The sequence below is a fragment of the Camelus ferus genome, chromosome 1, assembly GCF_009834535.1.
Source record: "Camelus ferus isolate YT-003-E chromosome 1, BCGSAC_Cfer_1.0, whole genome shotgun sequence".
NCBI classification, from domain to species: domain Eukaryota; kingdom Metazoa; phylum Chordata; class Mammalia; order Artiodactyla; family Camelidae; genus Camelus; species Camelus ferus.
The window spans coordinates 68756190-68770906 of record NC_045696.1 but is presented as its reverse complement, the minus strand read 5'-3'; the positions used below and the strand labels follow the sequence as shown (position 1 = coordinate 68770906).

General features: G+C 43.0%; 1 protein-coding gene across 5 annotated transcripts in view; it reads right to left on the bottom strand.

Moving 5' to 3' along the window:
• MASP1 (mannan binding lectin serine peptidase 1) overlaps positions 1 to 14717 on the bottom strand; it is a 65083-nt gene that overhangs the window by 33990 nt on the left and 16376 nt on the right. For all 5 annotated transcript variants that reach the window (XM_032482491.1, XM_032482480.1, XM_006188848.3 and 2 more), the window contains 2 exons: positions 3158 to 3335; positions 1391 to 1522 (listed from right to left, as the gene is read on the bottom strand). In XM_032482491.1, the coding sequence (XP_032338382.1) occupies positions 1391 to 1522; positions 3158 to 3335 (310 nt within the window). The remainder of the gene's footprint in view (positions 1 to 1390; positions 1523 to 3157; positions 3336 to 14717) is intronic.

Genomic DNA, 14717 nt, shown 5'->3' with positions numbered 1-14717 from the left:
AAGTCCCATAGCTGTGAGCTGCAGAACAAGGTTCAGAGTGGTCTCTTGAACCCCCATGGTTTCATTTTCTACCCTAAGCCCTCTCACGGGGAAGAGGGGTGAAAATCATGCCCAGAGGGACCAAAACTGGTTCTTAGGAAAGGGGAGCTGTTACTCTTTTTAGGCATAATACACAGACAGACACACATATATGCAGTATATCTGTGGTATTGAAATTTCATGGGTGAGGTAATTAGGAAGAGAATGTTTAAAAAGACTCCTGGGGCTAGAGGGGAGAAACATTGCTCATTCTTAGTCCCTATGTACTCAGCACAAAGTATATACTCAATACTGAATGAAAACTGTGGAATATATAACCCCCTTCAAGAAAACTCCTGTATGCACCTGCTTTATACTGATGGGTCCTATAGGGTTTTATTCAGAAGCAAATAAAAGGTTTGAAGGAGGGAGAAGAGAATTCTTGTTTCCAGCCTTGCCCTCCTCCAATGATCCCTCACTCTGCTTCCAAAGGACCTTTCTAAAACACAGATCCTTATCCTGCAGCCATACTAATCCGCTGGCAGTTCCCCAAATGTTCCAAATTCTGTCACGCTTCTGAATGTTTGCAGAAGCTCTTCTCTCTGCTGGAGTGCCCTCCTTTTCTTTGTTCTCTCATCTCCGTCAAGGGCACTGTCTCTGGAAGTGCTTGTGACTTCTCTGTGCAGACTCAGGTCTGACGGTGCCGAGTCCACACTTCTTTTACAGCACTTACTACATTTGACCATTGGCTTATGTGGCTATTACTCTGCTAACCAGGAGGTCCCCCTGGAAAGTGGCTGAGCCCTGCCATCTCTCCATCCCTGCCCTAGCCCGGAGGCTACGGTAGAGAGGAAACATATTGAGAGGTGAAAGCAAAGGGAGCTGAAAGGAATGGGACGTTTTCTTGCTCTGTCTTTGCCTCTCTCCTCCCTCTTCTGCCCCTTGCCCTGATGTTCTCTCTATCACAGAGGAACTTGAGGGGCCATGGAAATGCAGAGAGAAAGGATCTGCTGGGTGAGGCCTGGCTCATGGCTCAGAGAAAGAGGACTGGGAAACCTGGGTTCTCCCTTCACTTGGCCACGCCAATTACCTACAGTAGGAGAGGAAACAGGGATTAAGAAGGAGAAATTCCTGCCAGGAAGAAGGATGGCCTAGATGCTAGGGCTTCTCAAATGCGGTCTTCTGAGAACCTGCACCCCACTTCCAGGCTGGTTGGCATTTTGGTATCTTAACCCATGTGGTATCTGAGGCACAGCTCTCTGATTTGACTTAATTGTTTCTACTGCGTATCTGTCCTCCCTCTGAGCCTCCCCTAATCTTATTGGAAAACAGGGCATGTACAGCGATGCACAGAGTCATTTCTGGGCCCCACCTCGGCACGTCCTGTTGTCGGTGTGGAGGATGTAGCCGAAGCGACAGGAGCAGTAGTAGCCGCCGATGTAGTTGTGGCAGTAGTGGTCACAGGACAGCTCCTCGTCCTCCCGCTCCGTGCACTCGTCCACATCTGCAGGGCAAGGAGAGCCTCTCAGTCATGCGTAACGGTGAAGACAACAGCCAACATTTACAGAGCACTCAGTGTGGGGCACTCACTGTGTTGGGGGGTACCTGTATTCCCCCCTTGAAGCCTCACCTAAAGCCCATAAGTAGCCACTACATCCATATATAAATGAGGAAACTTACCCAAGATCAAAGAGAGCCAGGTTCAAATCCAGGAAACTGGATTCCTGGTTGTGCCACAGTTCTCTAACAGTTGTGATTATAGCAAGCAGGGCTGTTATGATCCCTTTTCTATAGATGATGAAACTGAGACTAAGAGCCGTTAAAAAACTTACTCCAAGTCATACAGATAGTAAATGGTGGAGTCAGCATTCAAATCCAGATGGGCTGGCTCTAGAACCTGGGCTCTTAACCTCTCCTCCATCCTGCCTCTCTCTAAGTCTCTACTATGAGTCAAGCCGTATCCTAGGCACTGGAAATATAAAGATAAAAAGATGTATGTTCTCAACCCAATTAAAAATTTGAACATATATTTTTCCTCCAAAAGGTACAGGAATGGCCAAGAAGCACATGACAAGATTCTCAACATCACTAGGCACTAGGGAAATGTCAAGTACAACCATAATGAAGTACTACCATATACTCTCCAGAACAGTTAAAATTTTTAAAATTGATAACATCAAATGTTGGTGAGGATTTAGAGCAACCAAAATGCTCATGTATTGGTGGAGGGATACAAAATGGTGCAAATACTTTGGAAAAAGTCTGACAATTTCTTAGAGAACTAAACATATACCTACCTAATGACTCCGCAATTCTGCTCCGAGATATTTACCCAACAGAAGTGAAAACATATGTTCACAAAAAGGCTTGTACAAAAAGGTTCATAAAAGTTTTATCCCTGAGAGCCAAAACATGGATAGAACTCAGATGTCTGTCAATAGGGGAATGGATAAACAGACTACAGTATATTTATACAATAGAAAATTATTCCAGCAAGCAAAGAAGCAATTACTGATACACTGCAACAATAGGAATATATATCAAAAACTTCATTCTGAGTAAAAGAATCCTCACTCCCAAAATATATTCTCTGTGTGATCATTTACATGAAGTTTTAGAAGAGGCAAAACTAATCTATGGTGGGTGGGGAAAAAATCAGGACGATGTGGCCTCTAAAGGAGATGGGACAGGTGCGACTGGGAAGGAGCATGAGGGAACTTTCTGGGTTGACCGTGAAGTTCATCATCTTGTTAGGGGTTTGGGTTACATACAAATATAAATCTTTAAAAACTCAACAAATGTGCTTAAGATTTGTGCATTTCATTGAATGTAAATTTTACATTAAGAGAAAAAAATGTGGATATTGAACCTTTGAATAAACAATATGCATGCCAAAGTATTTAGGAAGTGCTATACTGATATCTGCAATTTATTTTGAAATGCATCAAAAAAAATGATATACAGACAAAAAATAGACAGATAAATAGATATGTGACAGAGCAAATGCTGTAAGACATTAATGGTAGAATCTATGTGGTGAGTACACCAGTGTCCATTGTAAAGAAGACAGCACAAGGAACTTTTAATATTGAGAGAGAAAGGGAGACCTGGGGATGAACCACCCATTTCTCCAACTTACCCACAGCCATGTAGTGGGCCTCAAAGCCTGTGAATCGCTCTTCATTGGAGAAATCTGACCGGAAAGTGATGGACATGAAGGAGCCAGGGGAGAGGACCACTTCCTGGCCAGGGGTCTGTTCCGTGTCTGTGGTCTCCCTGCCACAAAAGGTTGCCAGCACCTGGTCTTCAGTTTCTACCTTTGGGGTCAAAGAGAAAGGGAACAAGATGAACAGCTTCTCAAGTTAGCTTCCCTGCTGGTCTCCAGGAGGAAAGAGGGAGGGGCTGCCCACGAGTAGACCAGGAAGCCTGGGAAGCCCAAAGAAAGAAAGGGGTTTAGGGATTCTGGGATTTGAGGAAAGACACATAACAGCTTAAGTCAATGTGGCCATCCAGTCACTAGTTCATTCATTTTGTTTAGGTCCATCAGAAGTAGCTTGACATTTGTCATTTCTGTTGACAACAAAAAGGCCTATTTGTTAAAAACAACTCAATGTTAAAATCCAGAGTTAGGCAATCTCACAGATGGATTCTATATGCAACAGGAACTTAGGTAGCCAGGGAAAGAAACTTTATACACAATGTAAGTCATTCACTGAGCATTCAGTGTGTGCCTTCCACTGAACAAAGCATAGTATGGGGGTGATAGGAGATGAGTCAGACACTGAGCTGTGCAGAAGGAGGCAGAGTTCAGATGGAGGAAAACAGGCAGAGACAGAGCTATCATACAGTGGGAGAAGTGTTGGCATTGGGAATGCACTCAGAAGGAGATGAAACATCTCCACTGAAATGTAAGTTGCAGGAGAGTGAGACTGTGTTTTCTTTACAGATATGTCTTCAGTGAATGGAACAGGACCCAGCACATAGTAGTTACCCAATAAATATTGGTCATCAAGAGCTGAAAGTGCCAGACCTATTCTAAGAACGAGACGAAAGCCAGGCAGTCTGTGGGGATGTAGGAGGAAATATATTTGGAAGGACAGGTTAAAACTAGATTATGGTTGACCTTGAATGCCATAATAACAAGAAGTGACTCAATCCTGTGTGTAAAGGGAAAACATGTAATTGGAACTCTACTTAATAGGTACTCTTAATAATTCAGAAACTACTGGAATCACCCAGAAATAGTTGCATTTGTGTTAAAACTCAGATGCAAAAATTGTCTATTTACTAAAAAGAATAATTCCCTACTTTGGAGGAACCAGAGGCCCTAGGTAAATTCAGAGACCCAAGGAGAGATTCTAAACTGGTTGCCTAAAGCTGATTTTGTGTGAGTTCGGTTTGGGAAGCACAGTGTAGTAGCTGGTTGGTATATTTATTTGATAACCAACACTTGGCCTACCTCTATCATTTATACTTACCCTATTCTTTTAAGGTTGTGTTTGCAACCTCTAGATTGATGTTTTAACTAAGATTCATGGGAAAATCTCTTATCAAAAATGATTTCTGCTGCCTTTCAAAGTCATCAAAGGAACATTCTCAAAGACTGCTCATCTCGAGTAGCTTCTAGTAAATTCATCGTTTTGTTCATTAGCTTAGTATGTCAGAAGTATCTTGACATTTGACACTTCTGTTTTGAAACTAATGATTTATTTATTTAAAATAAGTGGGAGTTTTAAAGAAAAACAATTTTCCCTGGCAACAAAACACAAGGACAATTAATCACTAACTTTGGGAACTGAAGTGTAAACAGAAGATGAGATCATGGCTTTGCTGTTTTTTCCTCTTCTCTGCAGATACTAGCCAAACTCACACCAGTCTTACTACTGCAGAATGTACCTATCTGCACAGCTGAAATGTCACTTTCTTGAACATCACAGCTGGTTTGCTATTTGGACTATCTGTTTTCCACGTAGCTGAAGTTTTACCTAACTATAATTTAAAAAAATTTTGGGGGGTGTAATGCTTTTTAAAGTCCTTTATACAAATCCCTGCTTTCTTAGGTAAAAACATGTTAACCCTTCTTAGTGATCCAGGGACATTATTATGAACATCAACTATCTCGGGGATATTGAGTTGCATAATGTTGCTTGCCCTTTACTGAAGGTCCCCAGACTACAGTGCCTTTGCAATTCTTATGTCTTCTTTATGTAGTGTTTTATGTCCTGTTTTTTTTTTTAAACCAGTTTATTAGTGGAAATATGTTGTTAAATAGAAACCAATTTAGCTGCTATGGTTAGAACTTAATAAAAATAAGACTGAATAGATTTAGAGTTAGGGCCTGGGAGAAGGCTTCTTGCATGAATAACTGCATGAACTGGAGTGCACTCTCTTGGTAATCTCTGCTTTGGAGTGAAGTGTGTGGACCTGGCAGTAGGTCCTGAGCCCTATTCCTGACTCCACCATGAACTGTTACAGGGCTGACTCCGGTAGCTCTCAGCTACCCACGGGAGTCTGAAGCAGCTGAGCTTTATGTTCTCAGTTCCGACATCCTAGTATTCTAACAAGTCACCATGTTCATATAGTAAATAAACCAACCAGAGGATGGTGAGGAGTTTCAATGCTCAGACTGTTTCCTGCTGGAGAACTTGATGAACTTGAACTGGTTTGTGGTCTATAACCAAGTAATACAGAATCAATTACTAATGAAGAGTCATGCCTTGAGCATTAACACTTTCAGAGACAGCAGCCTCCTTCCTGTAATTCGGTATCCCCAAGGTCTCTTGGGTTCCATAGTACCTATAGCAGGGGCACTTTCCAGTGAAACCAACCAGAAGTAATTTGGATTAGGGAGAGACCTAATGAAGGGCTGTGATAAACAACCTCCCTCTTTGTAACTTTCAGGTTTAAGGACTTTTTATAATGGCAGATAAATGATCATCACCTGCAGAGCCAGGGTATTTCAGAGAATGGGTAAGCATGCCCCAGCTACGACCTGTGGAAAACTCTCAGCCAAATACACCTTTAGAAGCAGGGGAGAGAGGGCCTCAGGGCCATGGGAATTCAGCCTGCAGCTCAGAATAGAGTTCTCAAATATTCAAGCTGGGAGGGACGGACCTTTAAGAACTATTTCAATCCCCTTCCTTCTAGAGGAAACTGAGGTCCAGAGAGGGGCAGTGACTTGCTCAAGAGTAGAGAGATAACCAGGAGCATTTCCTGATACCAATTTTGCTTTGGAACTGTCCTGACCCCGGAGAAAGGAACCCCCCAATCCACAGAGCATATGACCAAAGACATAGGCGCTTTGCCAAACAACTTTCCTGGCTCAAGGGCCTCTTGAAACTTTATCTTGGGTGCATGGACTGTCTCCCAGAGAGGATGTAGCTCAGTGACAGCTCCAGCCATAACCTAAACAGAGGGGTCACTGGCCCTGCTTAATAAATGCGGCCCCTGCTACGATTGTAAAATTCTACAAAATCATTGACTTCTGAGTCCAGGCAAGGACTGAGCCCTGGCTTCTGCTTGGACTGTCCCATTTCAGGGTCCCATTTAGAGGTCACCATATTAACACGATGAAGGGAAATTCCTTATCAAATGAAAACACAAAATTCATAATAATAGAGAACCATCTGGCTGGGGATCACAGACTTCATTTTTCTATTTCTTATTATGGACAGCCGTGTCCTTTTAGACTACTGTGACTTAGTGCACCAAAACATGGATGCATGTTCTCAACAAATATTTATATATTTTTCTCAACTCAACAAAGACTTAGATACCACATTCTGTCTGCATTATAATGAGAAGGATGCCAAAAATTACTTATATGTTGCATGTGCTTAATGTACAAATCCCCTGCCTCTGGGAATGTTAAAATTTAGTAGGAGAGTAAGATAAGAACTCAAATGTGCATGTGTTAGGGAATCGCCAGAGTATAGGTACTGCAGTGAAAGCTAGGAAGCCCCAGGGATTTAAAAAGTGAAAATATTGCATCCAGCTGAGGGGAATCAGAAAATACTTAGGAAGGAGAGAATGTTCTTTGAGCTGAGGACTGAAAGGTGAGTACGATTTAGGCAGGTAGAAATAGTAGGTGGAGGGCTGGCGGGAAGTAGAGAGAACAACTAGGCAGAGAGAACTGGGAAGTCCTGGGGCATGTAGAGTCTCAATTGCCCCTCCCCTGTCACGACCACCTGATGTAGGAAAGGGGTTCGGTTGGGGACAAGAGGCAGGGAAGAAAGCTCTGAGGAGGAGAAGCCAGAGCCTGTTTCCTATGAATTTTCTGCCTTAGTAGAAACAGCACAAAGCTCTGAGGCAAAGCTAAGGCTAGGCAGCAGAAAAGTTGGCCAAATTTCTGTGGGAAGACAGCTATGGCTGCTCTCCACATGTCCATGAAGTCATCTCAACAGAGCCTACAAATACATTGGCAGCTGCTCAATGAAAAACTAGAAGCCAAGATGATTTAAACGGATCAAGCAAGGTCATTACCTAGTGAGTAGTGGCTTCAGGTCCACAATGCAGCATTCTGATTCCCTAGCCAGTAATGCTCATACTACTTTAAGACATGAGGCAAACAAGAAAAGGCTATCATATAAGCCCAAATGCCTCAGGGCTTTGCTTGTCAATGTTCCCAAGCTACATCCTGGAGCCCCTCTGACATCTTCTTTGGAACCTTGAAAAGCTTTTCAGATATAATTTAGAGATATTCAGAGAGTGTCTGGATTGCCCTGCTGGCCATTTAGTTAGGCTGGAAACTACATTCCCCCAAATTGCCTTCCCTGTATAGTTCCAGGTTAGAGTTGGTCAAAAAAGAAACGTGTGTGAGTTTGGAAGGCAACAGTCCTTACTCTCTGAAGGCTGTTTTATGATCAGATACAGGGAGGAACAGGTGGAGATGTGCCAGTAGGTTCTACTTTGTCTTCACTCTCCTCCATTCTGCATCCAGCTCTTCCTTCCAGCTACTGGCTCTGATGACCTACAGTGGCCCCGGCCCACCAGAGGCTTGCAGGGGAACCCATAGAGACAGTAGCTGCTTAGAGCCAACAGCTTTTCATAGACTTCTCTCCTTGAGCTCCCCCTTCATTGTCCCACTTTGGCTTCTTCGATGGGCTTGAGTTCTCAGATTCTCCTGCCAATGCCAACATTTCCACTCATGCCACAGCTTCAGGAGAACAGATCAGTGAAATTTCTGTGGTCCTCCAACTCTCTGTCTATGAGAATCTGGGGCCTTTACTTTCCTAGCTTCTCCTATAATGGCATGAGTTCCCTTCCCATAAATAGCCATTATGTCACAATACTCGCAGAGGCTCTGTCTTCCTGACTAGACTCTGTTTAATACAGACTAGAGCCACACGATTGACCTCAAGCAAATCCAGCAAAGGGACCATCCTGCCAAGCCTAGCCTAAACTCCTGACCTGTTCATCATGAACAAATAAAATCGATGTTGTTTTGGCTACTAAATTTTGGAGTGGTTTGTTACACAGCACTCTAGATATGTCATGGGAAGTAAGGAGTAACTTGGGACAAAGAGTGAGACTGACATTGGTGAACTGAAATTTTAAGAGTTACCATCTCATAGGTTCTTGGGGCCTTGAAAGTTACCTGATGTAACTTCTTATCTTTCTACCACAACTTTATGAAAGTAAGTTTATTTTTCCAATAAGTTTTTTATAATAAGTTGCAGAGATGAGAAACTCACCACCTTCTAAGATAGATCAGGCAATTTTGGATTATTCTTGGCTTAGAAAGCTCTTCCTTGGTCCCATATCTGGGAATATAACGTAGAGGAAGACATTCTAATTGTGGAAAAATCTTTTATGAACAATGATATTTATGGCAGTTACATATAATAACAGAAAACTGGAAACAATAGTAAATACACAATTCTAGGGGGACAGTTACACAGTTACACTAGTATTACTTCAGTTAAGCAGCCATTGATAATCTCATTAATGGAGAATTTTCAATGATCTGGAAATGTTCTTAGTTGGTTATATTAAGTGAAAAAGCAGAACAAATTGTATATTTAGTGTAATTATAACTGTTGAAAGTATACATAGAAAATAAAAAGTAGAAGGAAGTAGAGCAAACTTAACAATGGCTAGTGGAACAGTAAGTATTTTAATTTTTCTTTTTCCTGTTTTTATGTTTTAAAAGTATTTTAAAAAGAAATTTGGGTCCACAGCTCCTTCCCTTTTGCTTCTACCCAATGGCATACAATCAATCAGTTCCAGTCAACAAACAAAGAGAGCACTCATACAGGACAACTGAACCAGCTTGGAAGTTCAGGGTGGGTTTCTAGTACCTCCAACTCTCATAACCACCTGAGTCTCCTCCCTCCCTCATGGTCAGGTATGAGGACTCTTCATCACTCTCTCACCTTCTCTCATTGTTTTCTAGCCTTTGGGTCCCAACAAAGCTCAAAAAGAGATGAAAATCTTTGCTTTAACTCCACACAAACAATACATTGAAAAATAAAATTCTGAAAAAGCTAGAAACTCAGAACAACTAAAATTCACATATGGCAGTGCATGGCAGGGTGGGTCTCATGTCAGGGAATGTTTTTTTGTGGTTGTCAGGTCCAAGAGGGAGCCAGTGGATAGGCTGTAAGTGAATGAATGAGGGGAAACAGAAGAGATCCTTGGTGTTAAGTTCATGAAGACTTTGGGGGAAGGAACAAGAGAGGGAGGAGGGAGTGAGTGAGGTGGGCAGGGAGAGGAAGAGGGAAATGTAGGAGAGGGATGGAACATTTAAGAACTATTTGTGATTTCTATGTCTATCCATGTTGCTGCAAATGGGATTATTTCATTCTTTTTTATGGCTGAGTAGTATTCCATTGTATAAATATACCATAACTTCTTTACCCAGTCTTCTGTCGATGGACATTTAAGTTGTTTCCATGTCTAGACTATACTTCAAAAAAAAAAAAAAAGAATGTTTGTGATAAGAACATCTCCGCCTTTTTTTCGGTTCTCAAGACAGTGAGTCAAATTGTGAATTGACTTCAATTGTTTATGTATCTGTGTTTTGGATGTAACCCTTTACTGAGACTGGATCATGTGGGATCTCATGTTTCTATAAATTGCACATGAGTTTTCACTGATTAGTAGATGTTGGGAAAATTATTTAAACTCTCTGTGTTGCAGGCTCAATTGTATTCCCCAAAATGATGTGTTGAAGTCTGAACTTTTTGGACCTGACTTGACCTTCAGGACCTTCTAGGACCAAATAGGTTTTTGCCCATGCAGTTAGGTTAAGATGCTGGATTAGGGCAGACCCTAACCCAATGACTGGTGTTCTTATAAGAAGAGGGAAGCTTGGATACAGAGACACACACAGAGGGAAGTGTGAAGACAGAGGCAGAGATTGGAGATATGTTGCCGCAGCCAGACGTGCCAAGGATTGCCAACAACTCCCAGGCAGCTAGAAGAGGCAAGTAAGGATTCTTCCCTACAGCCTTTGGAGGAGACATGGCCCTGCCAACACTTTGATTTCAGTCATCTGCCCTCCAGAACTGTAATAAACAACCAAATTTATGGTAAGTTTTATGGCAACCCTAGGGAATGAGTACACTCTGTAGAAAAGATCTTTCATTTGTAAAACAGTGAAAATAACAGTATTTATAAACCATAAGCATGGAAACAGCCTAAATGTCCATTAACAGATGACTGGATAAAGAAGATGTGGTATATTTATACATTGGAATACTATTCAGCCATAAAAACCGACAACATAATGCCATCTCCATGGATGTTCCTGGAGAATGTCATTCTAAGTGAAGCAAGCCAGAAAGAGAAAGAAAAATACCATATGAGATCACTTATATGTGGAATCTAAAAAAACCAAAACATAAATACAAAACAGAAACAGACTCATAGACATAGAATATAAACTTGTGGCTGCCAAGGGGGTGGGGGGTGGGAAGGGACAGACTGGGATTTCAAAATGTAGAATAGATAAATAAGATTATACTGTATAGCACAGGGAAATATATACAAGATCTTATGGTAACTCACAGAGAAAAAAATGTGACAATGAATATATATATACGTTCATGTATAACTAAAAAATTGTGCTCTACATTGGAATTTCACACAACATTGTAAAATGACTATAACTCAATAAAAAAGTGTAAAAAAAACCATAGGACTTTGTGAACATGACACAAGTTAATATATGTAAAATATTTAGAAAGGGACCTGAAATATAGTCAGCATTGTGTAGATTAGTAAGAAAAACAGGACCATTTTAGACAACTGAGATTTAGCCAACTGAGGTGACACTTTTCTGGACTCCTAGCTAAGTGGGACATGGGTAATTTCACATGTTTGGAGAAGAATAGGAGACTGAAACTATCCCTGGATACCCTCTTGTTTCCAGGTTTCCACACCTTCATTCCTAATCTCACTGGAGCCACCAGCACAGACGTCCCTTTTTATGAGGTCCTGAGGTCCTAGGCTGACGGAGCAGGAAGGAAACCTAGGGAGTCCTCACAGCCGGGCTCATTTAGCAGGTGGCATCTTAGGTCCCTTTGGCTCTGTGCACTTTAAAAGCCTCCTAACAATCCTGGGAGGTGGGTCACATCGAAAGGATGTTACCCTAATTTTGAGAGGATTAGAGTAAGGGATCTCTAAAAGCTTTCATCCATAAAGGAATAGTGGTAAATCTAGGAATCCTTACACTTTCCTCTGTTTTAAAGGATTTCTCTAGATGTGCAAATTTAGGCCAGTGATTCAGTGACAGCACTGGGCCCAGGACTCCTGACTCACAAGTGAGTGCTCCATTGCTCTTCTAGTTGCCCTCAGCACAAGTGAGTCCCCTACAGGGACTGGGCCAGGGGTTAACAGCCAATCTTGCTACGTTATCCAGCTGCCGAAACTGGAGTTAAAGATCTTGAGAAGGAGCAAATTAAAAGTACCAGATGCCAGACAAGAACCTGAGACTAGGGGAAAATAGAGATGTGCGTGTGTGTGCATGTGTGTACTGCATTTTGGAAGCTCTTGAAAGCCATTTAAGTAAAAATAGCACAGCTAGTGGGGTCAAGATTCAAGCTGGCCACATTTGAGAGGGGCTGCAGGCTCAAGTCATTTGGCCATAAAATAATAATAATAACAACAACAACAATAATAATATTGTATTAGCAGTAGTAATAGTAGAGTCCTTCCCCCCAAACTCCTGCCGCTGTGTGGAACTTTCCAGTTGACTGGATATTTTCACCTTCTTTCTTTTCTTTGCTTCTTACGGCAGTCCTGCATTGAATGCACTTTAGGCAGACATTGTGATTCCAGGACCAGAGAGGTGACACGAGACCCCAAGGTTTCATAGCCTAGGAGTAGCAGATGAGACAAAATCCAGATGTCCTGACTTCCAGCCCTGGCTCAGTAATTGGAATCAGAGGACCGACCATGGGAGTTCAGAGATAGAAAGGCCATTAAAGGCTATCAAGAGCATCTCTTTCCTTTCTGAGGTGGGGAAACAGGCTCAGAGAAGTGGAGTAACTGGCTGAAAGTCACATGGCCAGATAATGGCAGAGCCAGGATTAGGGCCCAGTTATACTGATAGTCCCAATACAGTGTGTTTGTTAATCATAGTAAAAATCAGAGCTAATAGAGCTGGGTGAGGCCCTAAGAAGGTATGTATTGTGTACATGCAAATGCTAGACTCCCTGAACAGAGTAAGGCCTGAGACACAGCTGGCAGCTCCTTAGAGTCCAAGAATCCCACTGTTACCAGGAGGGATTGCCCATTTGCTAGGAGGGCTCTGGGCAGAAAAGGACATGGTCTCCAGGCAGCAGAGTGTGGGGAGAAGAAAGAGCTGGCTGGGGAGGGGTGGCCCCAAGCTTGGGAGGCAGGCATCCCGCAGGTGGGAAACTGGCAGTGCCTACCATTTCAGTGGGGCAGGGCTGGGGGCTGTGGGCGGGATGAGTCTGGGAATCACGGTTGGGAAGGAGGGCCATGAAGGACTTCACTCTCATTTGCCCAGGAATGGCTTGGCCTCCCCACCTCACCCGTTCTGTGACTTCAGAGCTAGGCCCATTCACATGCAAATCCCCTCTGGGACTGGGAGGCTAAATTCCAAACTGTTCAGGACTGGAAACTAGCCTGGGGACAGGCAAAAACAAAGCCTTGTTGTATCCCTCTGCCGCAGAGGCAGCCTGGCCAGCAGTATGTCACAGTCAGGACTGGGGTGAAAGCACTGATTAAGTAAGTGCTGAGCGAAGAGAAGGGACCCAGACCCGCCAGGAGCCAGTGTCGCCAGGCAGTTTCCAGGAATGTGCGAGCTGGCCTGTTAGCCACTGCTCAGGACCCTGCCCCGCCCCTTGCCTCGCCCCAGTGTACATCCTCAAATCTTCCCGTGGAAAATTTTCAACAGAGCTGGAATAGGGACCAGATGACTTGGATTCTGGTCACCGCTCTGCCATTCATATGTGTCACTTTAGCCTCACCAGGCAATGGTGCCCTGGAACTGGCTCGTATCAGCTTACAAGAGATTTTTGCGATGCTGTGGTTAAACATAGCCATCGTGAAAAATTCAGTTTCATAAACTTACAATTAAATTATATTAAAAGAAATAAATTATACAAAAACTCATCACTGTGCAACTGTTCTATCATTTAACTATGATTTCTGTTCTGAGGTTACTAATGTCTAGAATATCTGAATGGTGAATAGTGTGCTATTGCAGTACCTCCTCCTCCACCCACCCCCCAGTCCAGATCCCCTCGCTGATCATTTAAAGCACATGTTCAGGCCTCAATTTTCACAGACTAGTACTAGTACTAGGTGGACGTTAATTCTATTCTCTAAGAGTCAGGAGGTCAAATAACACCAGGGCGTGAAAGCAGCCTGTAAAGTCTGCCATTGCCTATCAGCATTCAGCAGGGACCCTTTCCCAGATGCCCTAGCTAGCAGGCTGGCTCTTCCTGCTCCCAGCTCTGCCTCTCTGTCTTCACCTCCCATCCATGTCCTCCTGCTCCAGCCACACTGCTGTCCTTGCTGTTCATCAAACACACCAGGAACTTCCCCCCTTAGGGCCTTCGCACTGGCTCTTCCTGCTCCCAGGAAGAGTGGCTGACTTCCTCTATTTCTTTAATTTTCGCCTCAAATGTCACCCTTTTCACAAGGACCGCCTTGATCAACATATTGCAGTGGTAACTCTCATCCCAACTCATGTGAGCCTCTTTACCCTGCTCTATTTCATTTCTTTGTGAATCACCTTACTACCACTGTATAATTAACTTGTAAATTATATTTAGCGTTTATTGTCTGTTCCCCCCAGTGTAATGTAAATACCCTGCCGACAGGGGTTTCTGTCTTAATTACCCCCACACCCCAAGCTCTAGTGAATGATAGGCATTCAATGAATATTTGTTGAATAAATAAATATCTCCCCTTCCCTACTTTTTCTTCTATGAGCACGCCAAAGTAAACTCAAGCCCTGCTTTTTACCAAGGTTTGTCTGAGAGCAACCTGTGTACACATAAGCACACAGATTTGCACACCAGGTTACACCTGTCCCCATGCTCTGCCCCAGGGCTGGGACCTTCCTTCTGTTTTCTATCACTACAGAGCCTGTGCTGTTGGCACTTGCTACCTAAAATAAGCTTCCGTTACACTTTTCTGAAGCTCATTTTCACTTCCTGATTCTTCTGAATCAGCTAGAATTGGTTTTGGGACCTGGTGTCTCTGGAGTGGAACAACTCCAC